This window comes from Myodes glareolus, chromosome 5 (genome assembly GCF_982192425.1).
Source record: "Myodes glareolus chromosome 5, mMyoGla1.1, whole genome shotgun sequence".
In the NCBI taxonomy this organism is placed as follows: domain Eukaryota; kingdom Metazoa; phylum Chordata; class Mammalia; order Rodentia; family Cricetidae; genus Myodes; species Myodes glareolus.
In genome coordinates this window covers 93,627,191-93,642,740 of record NC_142030.1, presented here as the reverse complement: position 1 = coordinate 93,642,740, position 15,550 = coordinate 93,627,191, and the positions used below count along the sequence as shown (strand labels likewise).

Below are 15,550 nucleotides of genomic sequence, written 5' to 3'. Positions count from 1 at the left end.
CTCCCTCCCCTCCTCCCATTTCGTCCACATACCTCCCCACCCCACTCCCATCCAATCCTCAGGGCAAGGCACATTCAGCAGTAGATTTTAAGACCCAGGAAGTATTCTTCAATTGGCTTTTTTTTCCTTCTTTTTATAGGACAGTGCTATGTGTTAATTGCTCTGAGTATGCTTGGACAGGTCCAGTGGGTGGTTCTTTCTTAGTTTAAAATGTATCATGAATTTGCTAGTATCCTATGCCTGCTTAAGTACCTTTATGGCAGTTTAATTTGATGTGCACATGGAATGATATTGTTTTCTTGATTAACTTAATAGTACTAAAGAACACGAAATCCATTGGTCTTGCTATTATATTAACTACGAGAAAGAGATCCTTCTTACAGTATAACCATTACAGCATAGCTTTATTTATTTGTTATTTTTAATTCAACTGGTTGTAATTTCTGCCCCGTGTAAGGTCTCAATTAATCAGTCTTCCCTAAAAATCCCTTACCCTAGAGGTAAGAATGTAGACTTTGTGCCACCGTCCACAGGTTGAGAACAATTCTAATAGGCAGTTGTTAGCATCCCTTCTGTGGTAACGCTGAGCTCAGAGGGGGAAAAAAGTTGATTTTTAATTGTTTCAAAAAATTTTAGCATGTTTTTGTCTCATTTATAAAAGCAGTTTTTTCTTCATTTAAAAAGATATTTCGATTCTTTTAAAGAAATTCTTTGTCCAGATCCACCACCAATTAACAATGGAAATATACGAGGAGAAAGTGAAACTTACGGCTATAGACACACTGTCACCTATACATGTGCCAAAGGCTTCGTCCTGGTTGGAAACAGTTCCATTTATTGTACCGTGAAAGATGATCAAGGAGAATGGAGTGACCCAGCACCCAGGTGCATAGGTAATGTGTTATATTCCTCTTTGTATACACACTTTCTCATTTAGTGTATATTTATGCATACTTACTGTTTGAATGCTTTTTAAGACAAGTAAAATCATGTGTTATTTAACTCACCAATTGTTGTATGAGTGGGGCCCCTTGTTCCGGTTGCCCGGCTAGCTTATTCCCGAAATACTCACACAGAAATTGTATTAATTAAATTACTGCCTGGCCCATTAGCTCTAGCCTCTCATTGGCTAACTCTCGCATCTTGATTAACCCATTTCTATTAAATCTGTGTATCACCACGTGATTGTGGCTTACCAGCAAGAGTCTAACCTACGCCTGTCTCAGGCAGGAGATTCATGGCGTCTGCCACACTGCCCTTTTTTCCAGCATTCTGTTCTATCTACTCCGCCTATCTAAATCTGCCCTTTCAAAAGGCCAAGGCAGTTGCTTTATTCAATCAATGAAAGCAAAACATAGTCAGAAAGACCTCCTATACCAACCAATCAACTGAAAAGGTTTCCTGTTAAAAGATAGCAATGTAAGGCAGTGTGTGTGTGGGGGGGGGGGGTGTCACACACCTTTAATCCCAGCACTCAGGAGGTTCTCTGAGTTTGAGGCCAGCCTGGTCTACAGACTGAGTTCCAGGACAGCCACAGGTATACAGAGAAACCCTGTCTTGGAAAAAAGGTAGAAATGTCTCTTTCCTCCAAATGATTATCAGAATTCAGCGTCCTGTCCTCTTTGAGACAGACTTGTAACTCGTTAACTAATATATACCAGATGCCCTGGGCCGCAGGCTGTCCTCAGTTGGGCCTTGATCCATTTTCAGTGTCTTTTTGTTGTCTCTTGTGGAGCTTTGGGGTAGAGTAGAGCGTCAGTCACTCACCTGGGTGTTGCCCTACCCTAATAGCTGAGACCAGGAGTCAAGCTGCCTGTCCTACCAAGCCCAGGAAACTAAGCATGCATGGAAGTCTCTAGCAGAGTAATGGGGCCACTGCAGAAAGTCAGAGTACGGTCCAGGTTCCTGAGGTATAGTGACACTGGCCTGTTGTCTTAGGGCCTATGCTTTGCTATCTCGGTCACACTATCTCAATTGATGCTGAGTCTGAATCTGAGTGCAAATACTGGCTGGCTCTTACTCAGAACTTTGGGTATAGAAAACTGAGTTTTTTTCAATGTACCCAAGGCACCATGCAAAGAAGGGTCATGGCTTTGTTGAATAATCAAGGCCGAACCCATAGACACTTTACCACAAAGGGTGTTTCTTTTGAATGGCCTCCTGCTTCTGGTCTCTTGTTTAGTTAGATATTAGTACCAAAAATATTGAATGGACAGAAAGAGAAACTAGACTAATTTATAGTCATCATTGAAGAATTTCACATCCCTATTCCTATAACTAAAAGATAAAAAGGACGAGAAAAGGAAAAGATCACTAAGCACAGAGGAGAGTGAGCCACAGTGGCTAAGGTTAAGCAGATTTCATGGAAGAGTTGAACCCCATAATAGCAGATTATCAGTTTCTTCCAGGACACAGTTACCAAAACTGACCGTCTGCTGGCCTCAGCCCTGGTGCTGTATCCATAGCCTTCTTCCTGACCACAGTGGGATTAGATGGGGCATCAGTAACAAAATGCTAACTAGGAAGTTCCTGGAAACTGTAAACTAAGTGGGAGTATATAAATCCTTTTTATTTAAAATAAGAATTTAGTGAAACAAAGAATAATTTGTAGTTATGTATGAAGGTCTTAAAATGAAATAGCTGCCATAGAAAGCCCACTTACTCCAATCTCACCATCACTGTCTGACAACCTGGGAGGAGCTGTGCTATGTGGCAGGGGTTTTGAGTTGTCTCTTATGAGAAGCGTGTGACATAGATTTTAAAAAAATCAATAAATAAAAGCAATGAAAATGCATTTATCACCTGAACCTTAGAACCTTGTGTCTAGTGGGCAGGACGTCATGGCAGATATAATCAGTTGCTTCAGGGACAGGCATCCCTGTGAACAGTAACTTACCTAGACCGTCCTCCATGGTGATGGCATGCAATCTGCACTGGAATTTTATTATTTTACATTTTTTTGTTAGTGTATTAAAGTTGACACATATTTATAGCACTTTAGGGGGTATTCTGATGATTTAGGGAGAACATATGTAGTATATTGATCCAATTTGACTGCCCTGTTTGTACCCCCATTGTTTAGCTGAGACTCCCAAATCTAAGAGAGGTCAAAGATTTAGCCCAGTTCAGCTCTACTTAGTGCTTCCTGGGAGGGGCTGGGTGAAAGCCCCCCAAAGGCAAGCGGTGAGGAACAAGTCTGTGCCTTCACTAGCACGTTCTGAAGACAGTGGATGGAGTAGCTGATGGCATCGCTTTTATAGAAAAGCATTCTGTGGTCCTGATGTAAGCAGAGGAAGATAACTTTGAGGGGAAAATGGAGACATGTGTTATCTGTCACATGGTAAGATGTTATTTCAACTCTGTGGCTTTTCTCAAGACAGAAGAAAAGCTTAAAACATGCAGTATTGTATTGGTGTAAATCTCTTTAGTCATATGTTGGTATAATTAATCCAAGCAAAACTGATGTAGCTTCCACTTTCATTTCTTACATATAAGATTTTTAGACAATTTTATAAAATCTAGGACTCACTAACTGAGAGAAATCATGAAATATTCATCTTTCAGAGTCTGATTTATTTTACGTAGTATACTGGTTTTAGTTGTCTCATGTAAAAGGAGGCTGTGTGTGGGAATGCACAGGAGCAATGGAAGGGTGAGGGGGTGGGAAATATTATCATAACACAGGTCATATTTGTCAGATTACTGTTATGAAACCCATTTTATGTACAGTAATAAGCACTAATAAGAATAACACAGCATTGTGAGGGACATAATAAGGACTGGTTTCCTAAAAGTCCTGTCTAGGAGTTTGTGGCTGGAGAAAGAGAATAGTCATTGAGCAAGGCATGACTCGGAAAGCTTTACTTGGCCAACAAGATTTAGCTATTTTTTAACTTAGCATTGTTTTTTTTTATAGAGAAATACAAGATCCCATCAACAACTCCGAAATCAACAACAGTTACTGTTCCAACTACAAGAGTTCCATTAACGTCTCCAAAACCAACCAGAGGTACAAGAGGTCCACCATTATCTCAGAAACCCACCACAGTTAGTGTTCCGGGTGCAAGCGGTCCACAAACATCTCAGAAACCCACCACAGTTAATGTCCCAGGTACAAGAAGTCCTCCATCATCTCAAAAACAAACCACAGTTAATATTCCAGATACAAGAGGTCCACAAACAACTCAGAAACCAACCACAGTTAATGTCCCAGGTATAAGAGGTCCACAGACATCTCAGAAACCAACCACAGTTAATATTCCAGATACAAGAGGTCCACCATCATCTCAGAAACCTACCTCAGTTAATGTTCCAGGTACAAGAGGTCCACAAACAACTCAGAAACCTACATCAGTTAATGTTACAAGTACAAGAGGTCCACCAACATCTCAGAAACCAACCACAGTTAATATTCCAGGTGCAAGAGGTCCACAGACATCTCAGAAACCAACCACAGTTAATGTCCCAGGTACAAGAGGTCCACAGACATCTCAGAAACCAACCACAGTTAATATTCCAGATACAAGAGGTCCACCATCATCTCAGAAACCTACCTCAGTTAATGTTCCAGGTACAAGAGGTCCACAAACAACTCAGAAACCTACCTCAGTTAATGTTACAAGTACAAGAGGTCCACCAACATCTCAGAAACCCACCACAGTTAATGTTCCAGGTACAAGAGTTCCACCCAAACCTCAAAAACCTACCAAAGCAAGTATTACATATACAGAAGACCCACTGACACCTCAGAAACCCACAACAGCAAATGTTCTAACTACAGAAGACCCACTGACACCTCAAAAACCCAACACAGCAAATGTTGTAACTACAGAACAGCCACCAATACCTCAGAAACCCAACACAGCAAATGTTCTAGCTACAGAAGACCCACTGACACCTCAGAAACTTCATCCAGCAAATGTTCTAGCTACAGAACACCCACCGATGCCTCAGAAACCCAACACAGCAAATGTTCTAACTACAGAAGACCCACTGATACCTCAGAAAGCCAACACAACAAATGTTCTAGCAACAGAAATCTCTTCAACCCCACAAAAACTCAATACAGTAAATGTCCTAGTTAAAGAAGACCCGTTGAAACCTCAGAAACCCAACACAGCAAATGTCCCAGCTACAGAAATCCCACCAACACCTCAGAAAATTAATACAACAGTTGTCCCAGCTACAGACATCTCACTAACTCCACAGAAATCCATCACAGCAAAAAGTTCAACCACAAAAACAGCAACAGCTCAGATATCCCACATATCAAATTCTGTATCTGTGAAGAGCCCACCAATAGCTCAGAATCCTACCACAGCTGACCCTTCTGCTGTACAGACTGCACAAACAACCCAGAGATTTGCCACAGCAAAATCTTCATTCACACAGAATCTGCGAGCAACAGGAAAGCCCCCATTTCATACCAAGGGTCTCCAGATTGTTACACAAAGATTCACTTCTGCTCATATTACAGCAACACAGCATGTACCTGCTATCAAGACAACCACACATCATCCAACAAGAACAACTAAAGAGAAAGGAAGGTCTACCTCAGGTGAGCTGATTTTGTTCACATTTCCTGTGTGCAGGTCTAATGTTTTGTGGTGGGAATTTAAGACTTCAGGGTTCCACAGTCTCCAACTGATTATGGTCACAGTGTTCCCGAGTCATGCTTTGACTTTACTACACAATATAAGAAATATGTTGATATGGTAATTTTGAGTTTTGTTAGAATCTGTGGAAAGGGACTTGAGTGTCTGACAGTTTTTATTATGGGTTTTTATCCTTGTTTTTTGAGCCAGTCTCATCATGTAGCCCAGGATGATCTTGAACTCTTGATACCCTCTGTCTCTGCTTCCCAAATGCTGGCATCACAGACCTGTGCCTCCATTCTCGGTTTGGTAGTTTTTGATCATAGATTATAGCCATTTATTTTCTATTCAAGCTTTTCTTTTTTTTTCTATTCAAGCTTTTCAAACTTGTTTCTTGTCATCAAGTCACATATTTGCTTTGGTGTTCTAGAATTGTTGTGGCTTATATTGACATTGGCAACTGTCCAACAGATTCAAATATTAGTGCTCATGCTGAAGTAAATAATGTATAATTGTGTTTATTATATATATACATATATATGATTGGTTTTTTAGTTTATGAAAGTTTGTATAGCTAACTAATATATACATATATTAAGTTGTCAGCAAATGAGTGAAAAGTTAAAATGTTTAGTTTTATAACTATTCCTCTCCCTTTTTATTTTTTAGGTGGTGACCGTCTTATAACTGGTAAGTTTGACTCACAGGGAGTTAAAAGAAATTGCCAACACTGTGGGAGGCCTAATCAGTATCTGTGGAAGAGAATTTTATCTTTTAACTGTCTGAGGAAAACTATAAAGATGCGGTGTCTATGGGCACCCAAGGGAAGATGGGTCCATGCATTTTACCAGCATGTTTTGTGGACACCGTTAGGCACCCGGTATGCTCCATCATATTCCCAGCAGTGTTCTTGTTCTAAGGAAGCCATAGGACAGCTTCAGATCATTTGGCCAGTCAGTCGGGTAGCACTGACTGCCCAGTGTGTCAGTATGCTGTCTTAGGGACAGAAGAAGCATAAAAGCAGCTGTCAATACAGTTTCTATCCAAAGAGCTGTGTAATTAACTGGCTCTTGTTTTAAACTCTTGATCTGAAACTCCAGTTTTAGATCTCTGTTACAGTCCAGATGTGACAGGGCTCATTCTCGATGACAGCTCCCTCCACCTCTAATAATTGTTTTGTTCTCTTAAAAATATATTCTGTCCTGGGTGGTAGCACACGCCCTTAAACCCAGCACTCGGGAGGCAGAGGCAGGCGGATCTCTGTGAGTTCGAGGCCAGCCTGGTCTACAAGAGCTAGTTCCAGGACAGCCAGGGCTACACAGAAAAACCCTGTCTCGAAACACAGCAAAACCAAACAAACCAAATATATGTTCTTAATGCTGATATAGCCAATGAGGGTAAAAATGTCAGTGTTGAATTTCCCTAGCATTTGCACAGGTTTTTTCTTTGTACAGTATTGTTTACTGCTATTTATTAACAAGATCAACAAACCCCTGAACAAAATAGTAAGAGAAATTGTTAAGTAGCAATATAGCAAAGTAGCATCCTGAAGTAATGTGCAACTGAAAATACCCTATTATGAAAAGCTGTTTATTTTAAAACTATGTGCTTACCAGTGATGTCCCTATTTCCTACATGAACATGTCAGCCAAGGGACATGAACCTGAAAGTGGAGACTTAGTTTCTATTGTTACTTTTACCAGTGTTTGCCACATTTGGTCTATGTTTAAGCTAAGTGTTCATTAGAAATAGCTCAGCAGGTGGGATTGCTTGTGTTCATTTTATATTTTATAGAAATAAATATACTCTAAGCTAACAAAAAATCTTCTGATTTAATGCTTTGTAGAAGTGATGAGTTCAATGCCCGAGTTTCTGTTACTTACTTCGTGGTCTTTGTGGAGATTTGAAATACTTATTATTTCATGTTTTTTAAATAAATGTAGTTTTTATAGTGCAATTCAGGCCTTGCACATATCAGGCAAAAGCTCTGCTGATGAATGGCACCCCTCTACTCCAGTTCACACTGAAATTCTTCAAGTGTGTGCACTTCTTTTCAGGAGACTTTCTTCAGGGTATGTTGGGATTTACCTGTGTTTTGACAACTCATTCTTGCAGTCAGACAGCTGGCGAAAGTGTTACTTCGCAGATTTACCCTTGAATCAGGTCATTACCTCCCGCCCTGCAGAGAAGATGGTTATTCCTTCATTCTCTCACCGTAGACAACTGGGAGTGTTTTTCACTTAATTTTTAGTGGGTGTGCAGAGAAGTGAGTGTCCCTTGGAAGTTTTTATGTGTATTTATAATTATGCTTTATCCCTGGGAAAATGCTTTTGCCGGTTATATGGTAATACACTAGAAAATTTGCAGTTTTCCCCACTTAATTCCCTCTAAGTGAATGTAGAAATCATTAGAGTTCCTTAATTTGCCTTAGAAATGCCATTGGTGTGGATTTTAAATGTTTGGACACTGGCTTTGCCAGGGCCAGTCCCTGCCCCATCTCTGTCTTGTCTTCCTCCGCTAAGAATCTCTTCAGGCATTTTCCCCCTGATTTATCACCACACATGAAATACTAATTCCACCCCCACACTGTAAATCAGTTTATTCTGTCTATATGCCTGTACTTTGTGCATATATAAAAATAATTTTCCTGTACTTTTTACATATATAAGAACCCCTTTTCCAAATGTAACCTCGACAGTCTCAGTTATTCATGATGGATCACATGTCATGCTGCTAGATTCACAAGTGAGACATTGTGAAAAGATGGGGCAAGCCCACATGATGTGACAAGCACCATTTAAGGAACACCAGTTGACAGAAACATGTCTGACTTGATTTTTAGCCAGGAAATGATAGTCTATATATTAATCAGAACCTCGCCTGATATATAGGTTTTTTGAATAATTCCACATATTTTAAAAATCATGCATATATTTTTATTATTATGTGTGTGGGTTTGCGCACATGAATGCAGAAGTGTTGGATCCACTGGAGCTGTTAGTGACCACTTGTGGGTGTTGGGGACTGAACTTAGCGCCTCTACAAGAGGAGTGCTTGCTCTCAACTGCTGAGACATCTCTCCAGCATATCTAATATTTTCATCCAAATGTTATGAGCCATCAAAACTGTGGCCTGAACTTCGGGTTAAAAGTAAGGTTTTTGTTATAGCAATGCAGAACAATAATGAACAAAAATCTTCATTATTTGAGGATAGATATGTTGATTCATGCTTTTGAAATAGCTTTTCATTTCTGCCACCCTGGCAGGTTCATGTTTATATTTTCTATCTTCATTTTTCCTTCAAATTCTAAGTTAGACATTGAAGTAATGAGATTCATGAGAACTTGGGAGAGGAAGGGAATCGCAAAACTTTGGAGCAATCCGGATTAAATTGTCTTTCTGAACTAATAGTGTGGGGCTGGGGGATCAGTTAAAGAAGCAGCAGGTAAGACGCTGTACAAGTCCCCCTGTCGTGGGAATCACTGATTCTCAAGTTGTGCACACAAACACAGTTGTGCAACATCCGTGTTTGGCTTATTAGACGTGTCAGCTTTGCTTGCTGTTCTCTGGTCATCTGCAGTCCCCTTTGGAGTACAAATCAAACGAGTGGAGTCTAGGGACAGAGAGCGGGGCAGAAAGGAAAGGGGGGAAAGGCTGATGCGAGGAGACAGCAGGTGGAGCATTTGCCCATCGTGTGCAAGACCCTGCCTTTCATTCCAGACCAGAACCAAGCAAACAGCAGCAAACCGGGCTATGAAAGTAGTGGAGCACTTACCAAATTCCCTTTGCTGTTGTTCCTCTCCAAAGGGCTCTTGTAGTAAGGTAAATCCCGTACCGAGATGGGATTGTGCGTGCAGTGGCAGAGCCCTGAGAAGCTTACTCTGTAGGCAAAGTCAACACTGTTTGCTCTGTAGTCCCGCGGCCGCATCTTCCCCGTGGGGGAACGTCATGTGTTGGTTATGGACTCTACAAACGGCCTCTTTACAAAACGTACATAGCTTTTCCCTGAGGTTCAAATTATTTACCTACCGAATGTGAGTGAATTCCCGGGTACCTTCTAGGTCTAAATTTGCATCTTTTGTCAGCACCTTCCACTGACTGATCAGCAAAGCACATCAGTTGGAGCAAGGTTATGTGGACACACTGCCCATTGCTCCCAGTGCTGTCAGGTCTTACTACTGAAGCACTGAGACGGCTCAAGTAATTTACTTGTTTCTCCTTCCAAGAAGACAAGTGAGTGATGTGCAATATTTATTACTGGGTCTCTGGCATGAGGAAACCACATGCAAAATGCAATTCATTTCTCCTGTTTATTTTTGACCTGGCCTTCTCACTGCTGTGTGTTACCATCCTGAAACTCCAGGGTAGGTCATTGCTGGCACTTCTGTGTTACCAGACTTCCCCTCTCAAGGATTTGTTGCTGCTGATGTTGTAATTTATATCCCAATGCTACTCATTTTTTTTTTTGGCACTATGAAAAGTTAGGGTGAGCAGAAATTATGATGATTTAAAAAATTTATTCTTAGTTCTTTTTCTCCATCTAGATTTGAATATTGTGTTAGTAAACAACTGCCCCAGTCCTATTCCCTTTTTGGAATGCTGTCTTTTCCCCCTATAATTACTACCCTGAAGGGACAGCCCTGCCCGGTCCCCAAGTATATTTAGGATAGTAATGACATTTCAAAGAAAAATGATTGTAAGGTCAAAGTTCCTCTTGACGATACATGAGCGATTTGCTCCTTTTTTGTTCTACTGAATTTAATTTATGGTAATACCTGTATATTGTACAGAAGTGAAGAAATCCAGGAAAAGCTGTCTCGTTACATCTTGAAATTGCCTGTGGTTAAGCAATTTTCCACATAGTACATAGGCATGAAGTGTAGCCAACCAGACCAGTTCTGAATTCTGGCTGCGTGCCTGAATCCCAAGTGTTCTGTTTACGGGCTGGGGCTTGGAGTTGTTTGACCTTTTTATCTTTAAGATGATAAAAATCCAAATCTACCTGATGGGTTTGACTGAGGATTATCACCTGCAAAGAGAATTAAAGAAAACATACGGCAAATATCCAAATGTCAGACAACAGCAGAGGAAAAGCCAGTTCTATTTGAAATATCTGATGTGCTTTGAATGTACTGACTATAAATGTCATGGTTGGTTCTCATATCCTGTGGTCAAGCAGAGTGATTTAAATTCATCCTATTTTATTTTGGAGGTTTAACTACTCAGAAATCTAATAATTTGTATACACTTGAGTTACTTCTTAACTGACTTAATTCCTGCCTATTTTAATCAATTAACTAATTATAGTAACTACTATTTTAATGCTGTTACTAAATCGCCCATTTTAATGGTTAGCTCAGACGATTTTTCTTTTTATCCTCTATATCTCTTTTTTGTTCCCATTAATCTAAGAACAGTGTTTAAGTATCCATGCTTTCTTTTTTGTTTTGTTTTGTTTTACGTGTATCGGTGTTTGGCCTGCATGTATGTCTGTACACTGTGTGCCGTCAGTGCCCACAAAGACCAGAAGAGGCTGTCAAGTTCCCAGGAACGAGAGTTACAAATGGTTGTGAACTACCTTTGCTGGGTATTAAACCCAGATCCTCGGGAAAAGAATCTAGTGGCCTTCACTGCTTCATCTCCAGCCTGTGTGCATACTTTTATTAAAGGTTTACAGATTCTAATTTATCTGTAATTATTATCCAAGTTCATAGAACAAGCTTAGGCATCTGTGAACTTTAGAATCATTGGGGCTTCATCGAACCAGGGTTCCACAGCCTAGCAGATGCCAACCGATGGCTGCTTTTAAAGGAGCAGTATTTTCTATTCCTCCAAAAAAATATATGTAAAGTATATGAGTATTTAAACCACTAAAGGAGTCCATCTTTTGTTAAAATTATCTGCTTATTAGGTCTTGGGATGTTGCAGGGCGAGCTGAGAAAGGCCAATAGTTTTCACGGGCATTTAATACCAGCTAAATATTGTATATTCTACAGTAGCAAAGGTATTAAGATATGACTTTCACAGAACATTTGAGAATGTGATTCAGAGCTTAGCAAAAATGGATGTAATCATATGGAAAGTAAAGCTGCTGGTGCAGACGCCTCAGCTAAAGTCTTCGGCAGGAGTCACTCCACCTGCCGCTTGTCCTGTCTGCATTTGTCCCGGCTTTCTGTTTTTATTGTTGTCGAGTCACTTAATTATAAATTATCTGTCTGTAGAGTGGCAGCAGCTTATCCACACCCAGAACTGGGCTTTTTGTTTGATAACCTGCTATGCCCCCAGTATTTATAGGGTAAATTAAATGTTTATCCTGGAAATAGTTAACGGTGAGCCCGTCTGAACTCATTTTGTATATGTATATATTTTAGAAGCCTCCTCAATAGTAGGTTTCCATGTGGGTTTAAGTCTCTCCTCTACCTTGCCCTCCCACCGCCTGCCTTGCATCATTTCCTGACCTGTCATTTCATCTTGTTTGTACTCATTTATTACAATTTTTAGGTTATCATAATGCCAGAAATATTTGGGAGAGGGAATGGTGAAACTTGGGGCTTAGTGGAAATGGTTTTGTTACGGTTGTTTCCACCATAAATGGGCTGGCTTATCTTGTGTTTTTCTATGTGCTGGTGACTTTGAGACTTTCCAGTGTTCCAGAAACATCCATGTTAAGATACATGACTATTTATAGATTGTAGATTATGTTTTTATTTGAAAATAGCTTAATGTAAATGTTTTTGGGTGTCTTAACCTCTTGAAACTTTCCTCTCCCTCACATGTAGTGTTCGGGGGACTTTCATTGTCTCTTTAATCTCAGAGTGCCTTCATTATCTCTAGCTTGGCTGATAAAAAAACAAGAGTGGTCGTACTTTGTTTCCATAATTGCTGAAGCATACTGAAGTAAACTTAAGGCTCTCCATCCTCTTTGACTTGGTGACGTTAACCTTTGTTTTGAGTTGTTAATTAGCCACTTCTTCTAGTGTTTTACCACATAGCAACCCCCAAAATTAATGTTTATCATAAGTACTTAAAATCATTTTGATTTTAATTTTTTCCTTTAACTTTCAGGGCGTACATGTTTAATAACCTTGACAGTTTTGCATGTGATGCTATTACTCATTGGCTAGTTGTCTAAGCCAAAGAAGAGTCAAGAAGAAAATATATACAACTACAGAGCGCACTTCTAGTTTGTTAGAATGTCGAGGACAAATGAATACAATAAATTGAATAGTGTTCTTTGTTTGGCATGCTATCACTGTCTTCAAGCTGTGTTAGGTACATTAACAAACCAAGAAAAAAGGAGTTTGCTTGGGCTGGTATTCTTGATACACACAAAGATCTCGAATTTATTTCAAAACTAGAAAATTCATAACACTGAATGGTTACTTTTCTAAAAGTGTGGAAAAATGTGGAGTTTTTCATGCTTAGGATAGGAGTTTGGAGAAAGGGAAACTACTTCTTTTGCTTGATTTATCATAAAATTCTAGCTTACAATGAAAACAGAAAGCTAGACATACTGATGAGCTTGCAAAAGTAGAATAAAGACCCTAAACTAAACCTTTCTTCTAAGCAAAATTGCCACAGAGGTGCAACATCTTAGTTTAACCCTTTGCCTGAAGGTGTTTTCATTTGGACTTTCCATGATTATGAGTTGACAAGATGCTATTAAGGAAGAGCATCCTAACGAACCAGCAGTGGGATGGGGAATGTAGCTCATTTGGTAGAGAACTTGCCTACCATGCATAATTGCCTGGGTTCCTTCCTCAGGGTACGTCTATAATCCCAGTACAGGGGAGGAGAAGGCCAGAGGATCAGAAATTCAAGGTCATTCTTGTTTACCTAGTGAGTTTCAGGCCAGTCTGGGATACCTGAGATTCTGTCTCAACAAACAAACATCATAGATAGATAGATAGATAGATAGATAGATAGATAGATAGATAGATAGATAGATAGATAGATAGATAGATACATACATATATACATACATACATACATGGATGGATGGATGGATGGATGGATGGATGGATGGATGGATGGATGATAAAACATTGAGCCTTTTGACTAAGTTGATAGCATAGGAAGAGGGGCAGGTTGAAGACTAATCTCCTTTCAAACGTACAGATATGAGTCACTACTTTGAAGAATAAGCTTCAGATTTGTTCTCAGGGAAATCCTTTCTTGTTTTGTTTTCTCCTGTAAAAAAGCCTTAGGAAGGTGTCCTCACTGACTGGTCATTAATAGTGTCCAGAGCTGTGATAACCTCTACATGAAAATATTCTGTACTTCTGCAGTGATATGTTCATAGCCAAATTGTGAATCTTATTCTTTTGTAATATTAAGATAAATCTATTTATACTTATTTATATTAGTGAACATCTTGGTTTAAAATGTATATCAAGATATGTAATAAAAATAATTTTCTTTAAATAGGAATAAATAAATCATCACACTTTTGTCTCATGTAATATTTGAAATTTCTTTTCTTAAATGTAATTTTTTTATTTCTAAGAGATTCCTTTTCATCTTCTTAAGTAGTAAGGTTGTTGTCTTTTGATTATCCTCATGTGAATTATTTTCAGTTCCTTTGAAATTGTACTTTTTTGGCAAGTCTTCTTCTAATATTTTCTGTTACTGATTCACCTAAAGATGACCACACAAATGTGTAGGCTTTCAATATAGTCCTATCATCTTCAGTTGTATTTTAATTTTTAATTGTAGACTATTCTGCAATATACATGCAGTAAGGCTAACACCAGTTATGAATCCATTGCTTCACGTGTTTTCTTGGGCTTGATGTTGAAATACTTTAAAACAAGTTCCATATGCAAATACTTCAATGCAATTGGAGCAAAAGGTGTATGTTTCTATCCAGGTACCATCATCAGAATTAGTTTCTGGTGGTAGGGCATTCTTTAAGCTCTCCTAAAAGTAATGAGACTAAGCTCATGTCCACTTATACCTGCATATGTTCCATTTGCCTGGTATTTCCTAGAACAGCAGAAGCTACAGTGATTGGGTTGTGCAGAAACTTCTCCAAGCACCCACGTGCACTCACTATCTTACACTAATGCTGAGGTTGTCAATATAAGCACAGCGTAATGTCGGTGCTCAAGTCACTTGTAGTTTAACAGTGAAGGACTGTCTACTTACAGAGTAAGAATATGGATGGCAGTTTCACACGTCTGTGCAGGATAGAATACTTCAGCTGCAGCTTTGAAATGGATTGGTGATAGGGAAGGAGGGAGTCATGGTCCGATTCTGAGTGAGAGATAAGTCAGGTTGTAGGTGGAGGCTGCTCATTAGTTTCTGGCCGTCCAGACCCAAAACGATCACACAGAAACTATATTAATTGCAATACTGCTTGGCCTAGTAGCTTAGGCATCTTTCGAGCTAGCTCCTTTATCTTAAATTAACCCATTTCTATTAATCTGTGCATCACCATGAAGTGTGTCCTACTGGCAGGGTTCCACCATCTTTCTCCTCGGGCAGCCACATGGTGTCTCACTGGCTCTGCCTACTTTCTCCTCTATCTCTGCTTGAAATTCCCACCTTACTCTGGTATGCCCTGTGATAGGCCCAAGCAGCTTTTTTACTCATTAACCAAACACGTTCCCAGCATACAGAGGATAATGTCACATCAAGGTCATCATGGCTGGACTGTGGATGCTGGCACAGCATGAAGGGCTCAGAAGCAGACAGACTACAGTGCATTGTGTGTTCACTTTATGGTATGGAAAGTCCTATACATGTGTTGCTTTTGTTGGTTAGTAAATACAGAAGCTGCTTTTGGCCAATGGCTTAACAGAATATAGCCAGGCTGGGAAAGATATATAGAGAGAGTAGGCAGAGTGGAAGAAGCCACTTAGCCTCCACTGGAGACAGATGTTCAGGAACTTTACCTGGTAAGCCACAGCCATGTGGTGATAGACAGATTAATAGAATGGGTTAATTTAAGATAT

General features: G+C 39.7%; 1 protein-coding gene across 6 annotated transcripts in view; it reads left to right on the top strand.

Moving 5' to 3' along the window:
- Cd55 (CD55 molecule (Cromer blood group)) overlaps positions 1–15,550 on the top strand; it is a 65,610-nt gene that overhangs the window by 9,912 nt on the left and 40,148 nt on the right. The window contains exons 6-10 of one of the 6 annotated variants that reach the window (XM_087906555.1): positions 705–893; positions 3,917–4,009; positions 5,477–5,557; positions 6,264–6,284; positions 12,660–12,843. In XM_087906555.1, coding sequence (XP_087762681.1) covers positions 705–893; positions 3,917–4,009; positions 5,477–5,557; positions 6,264–6,284; positions 12,660–12,718 — 443 coding nt within the window. In that variant the 3' untranslated portion in view covers positions 12,719–12,843. Of the gene's footprint in view, positions 1–704; positions 894–3,916; positions 4,112–5,476; positions 5,558–6,263; positions 6,285–11,105; positions 12,521–12,659; positions 12,844–15,550 lie in introns of those variants that run through there. The other 5 variants (XM_087906552.1, XM_087906554.1, XM_087906551.1 and 2 more) reach the window with 5 other exon arrangements.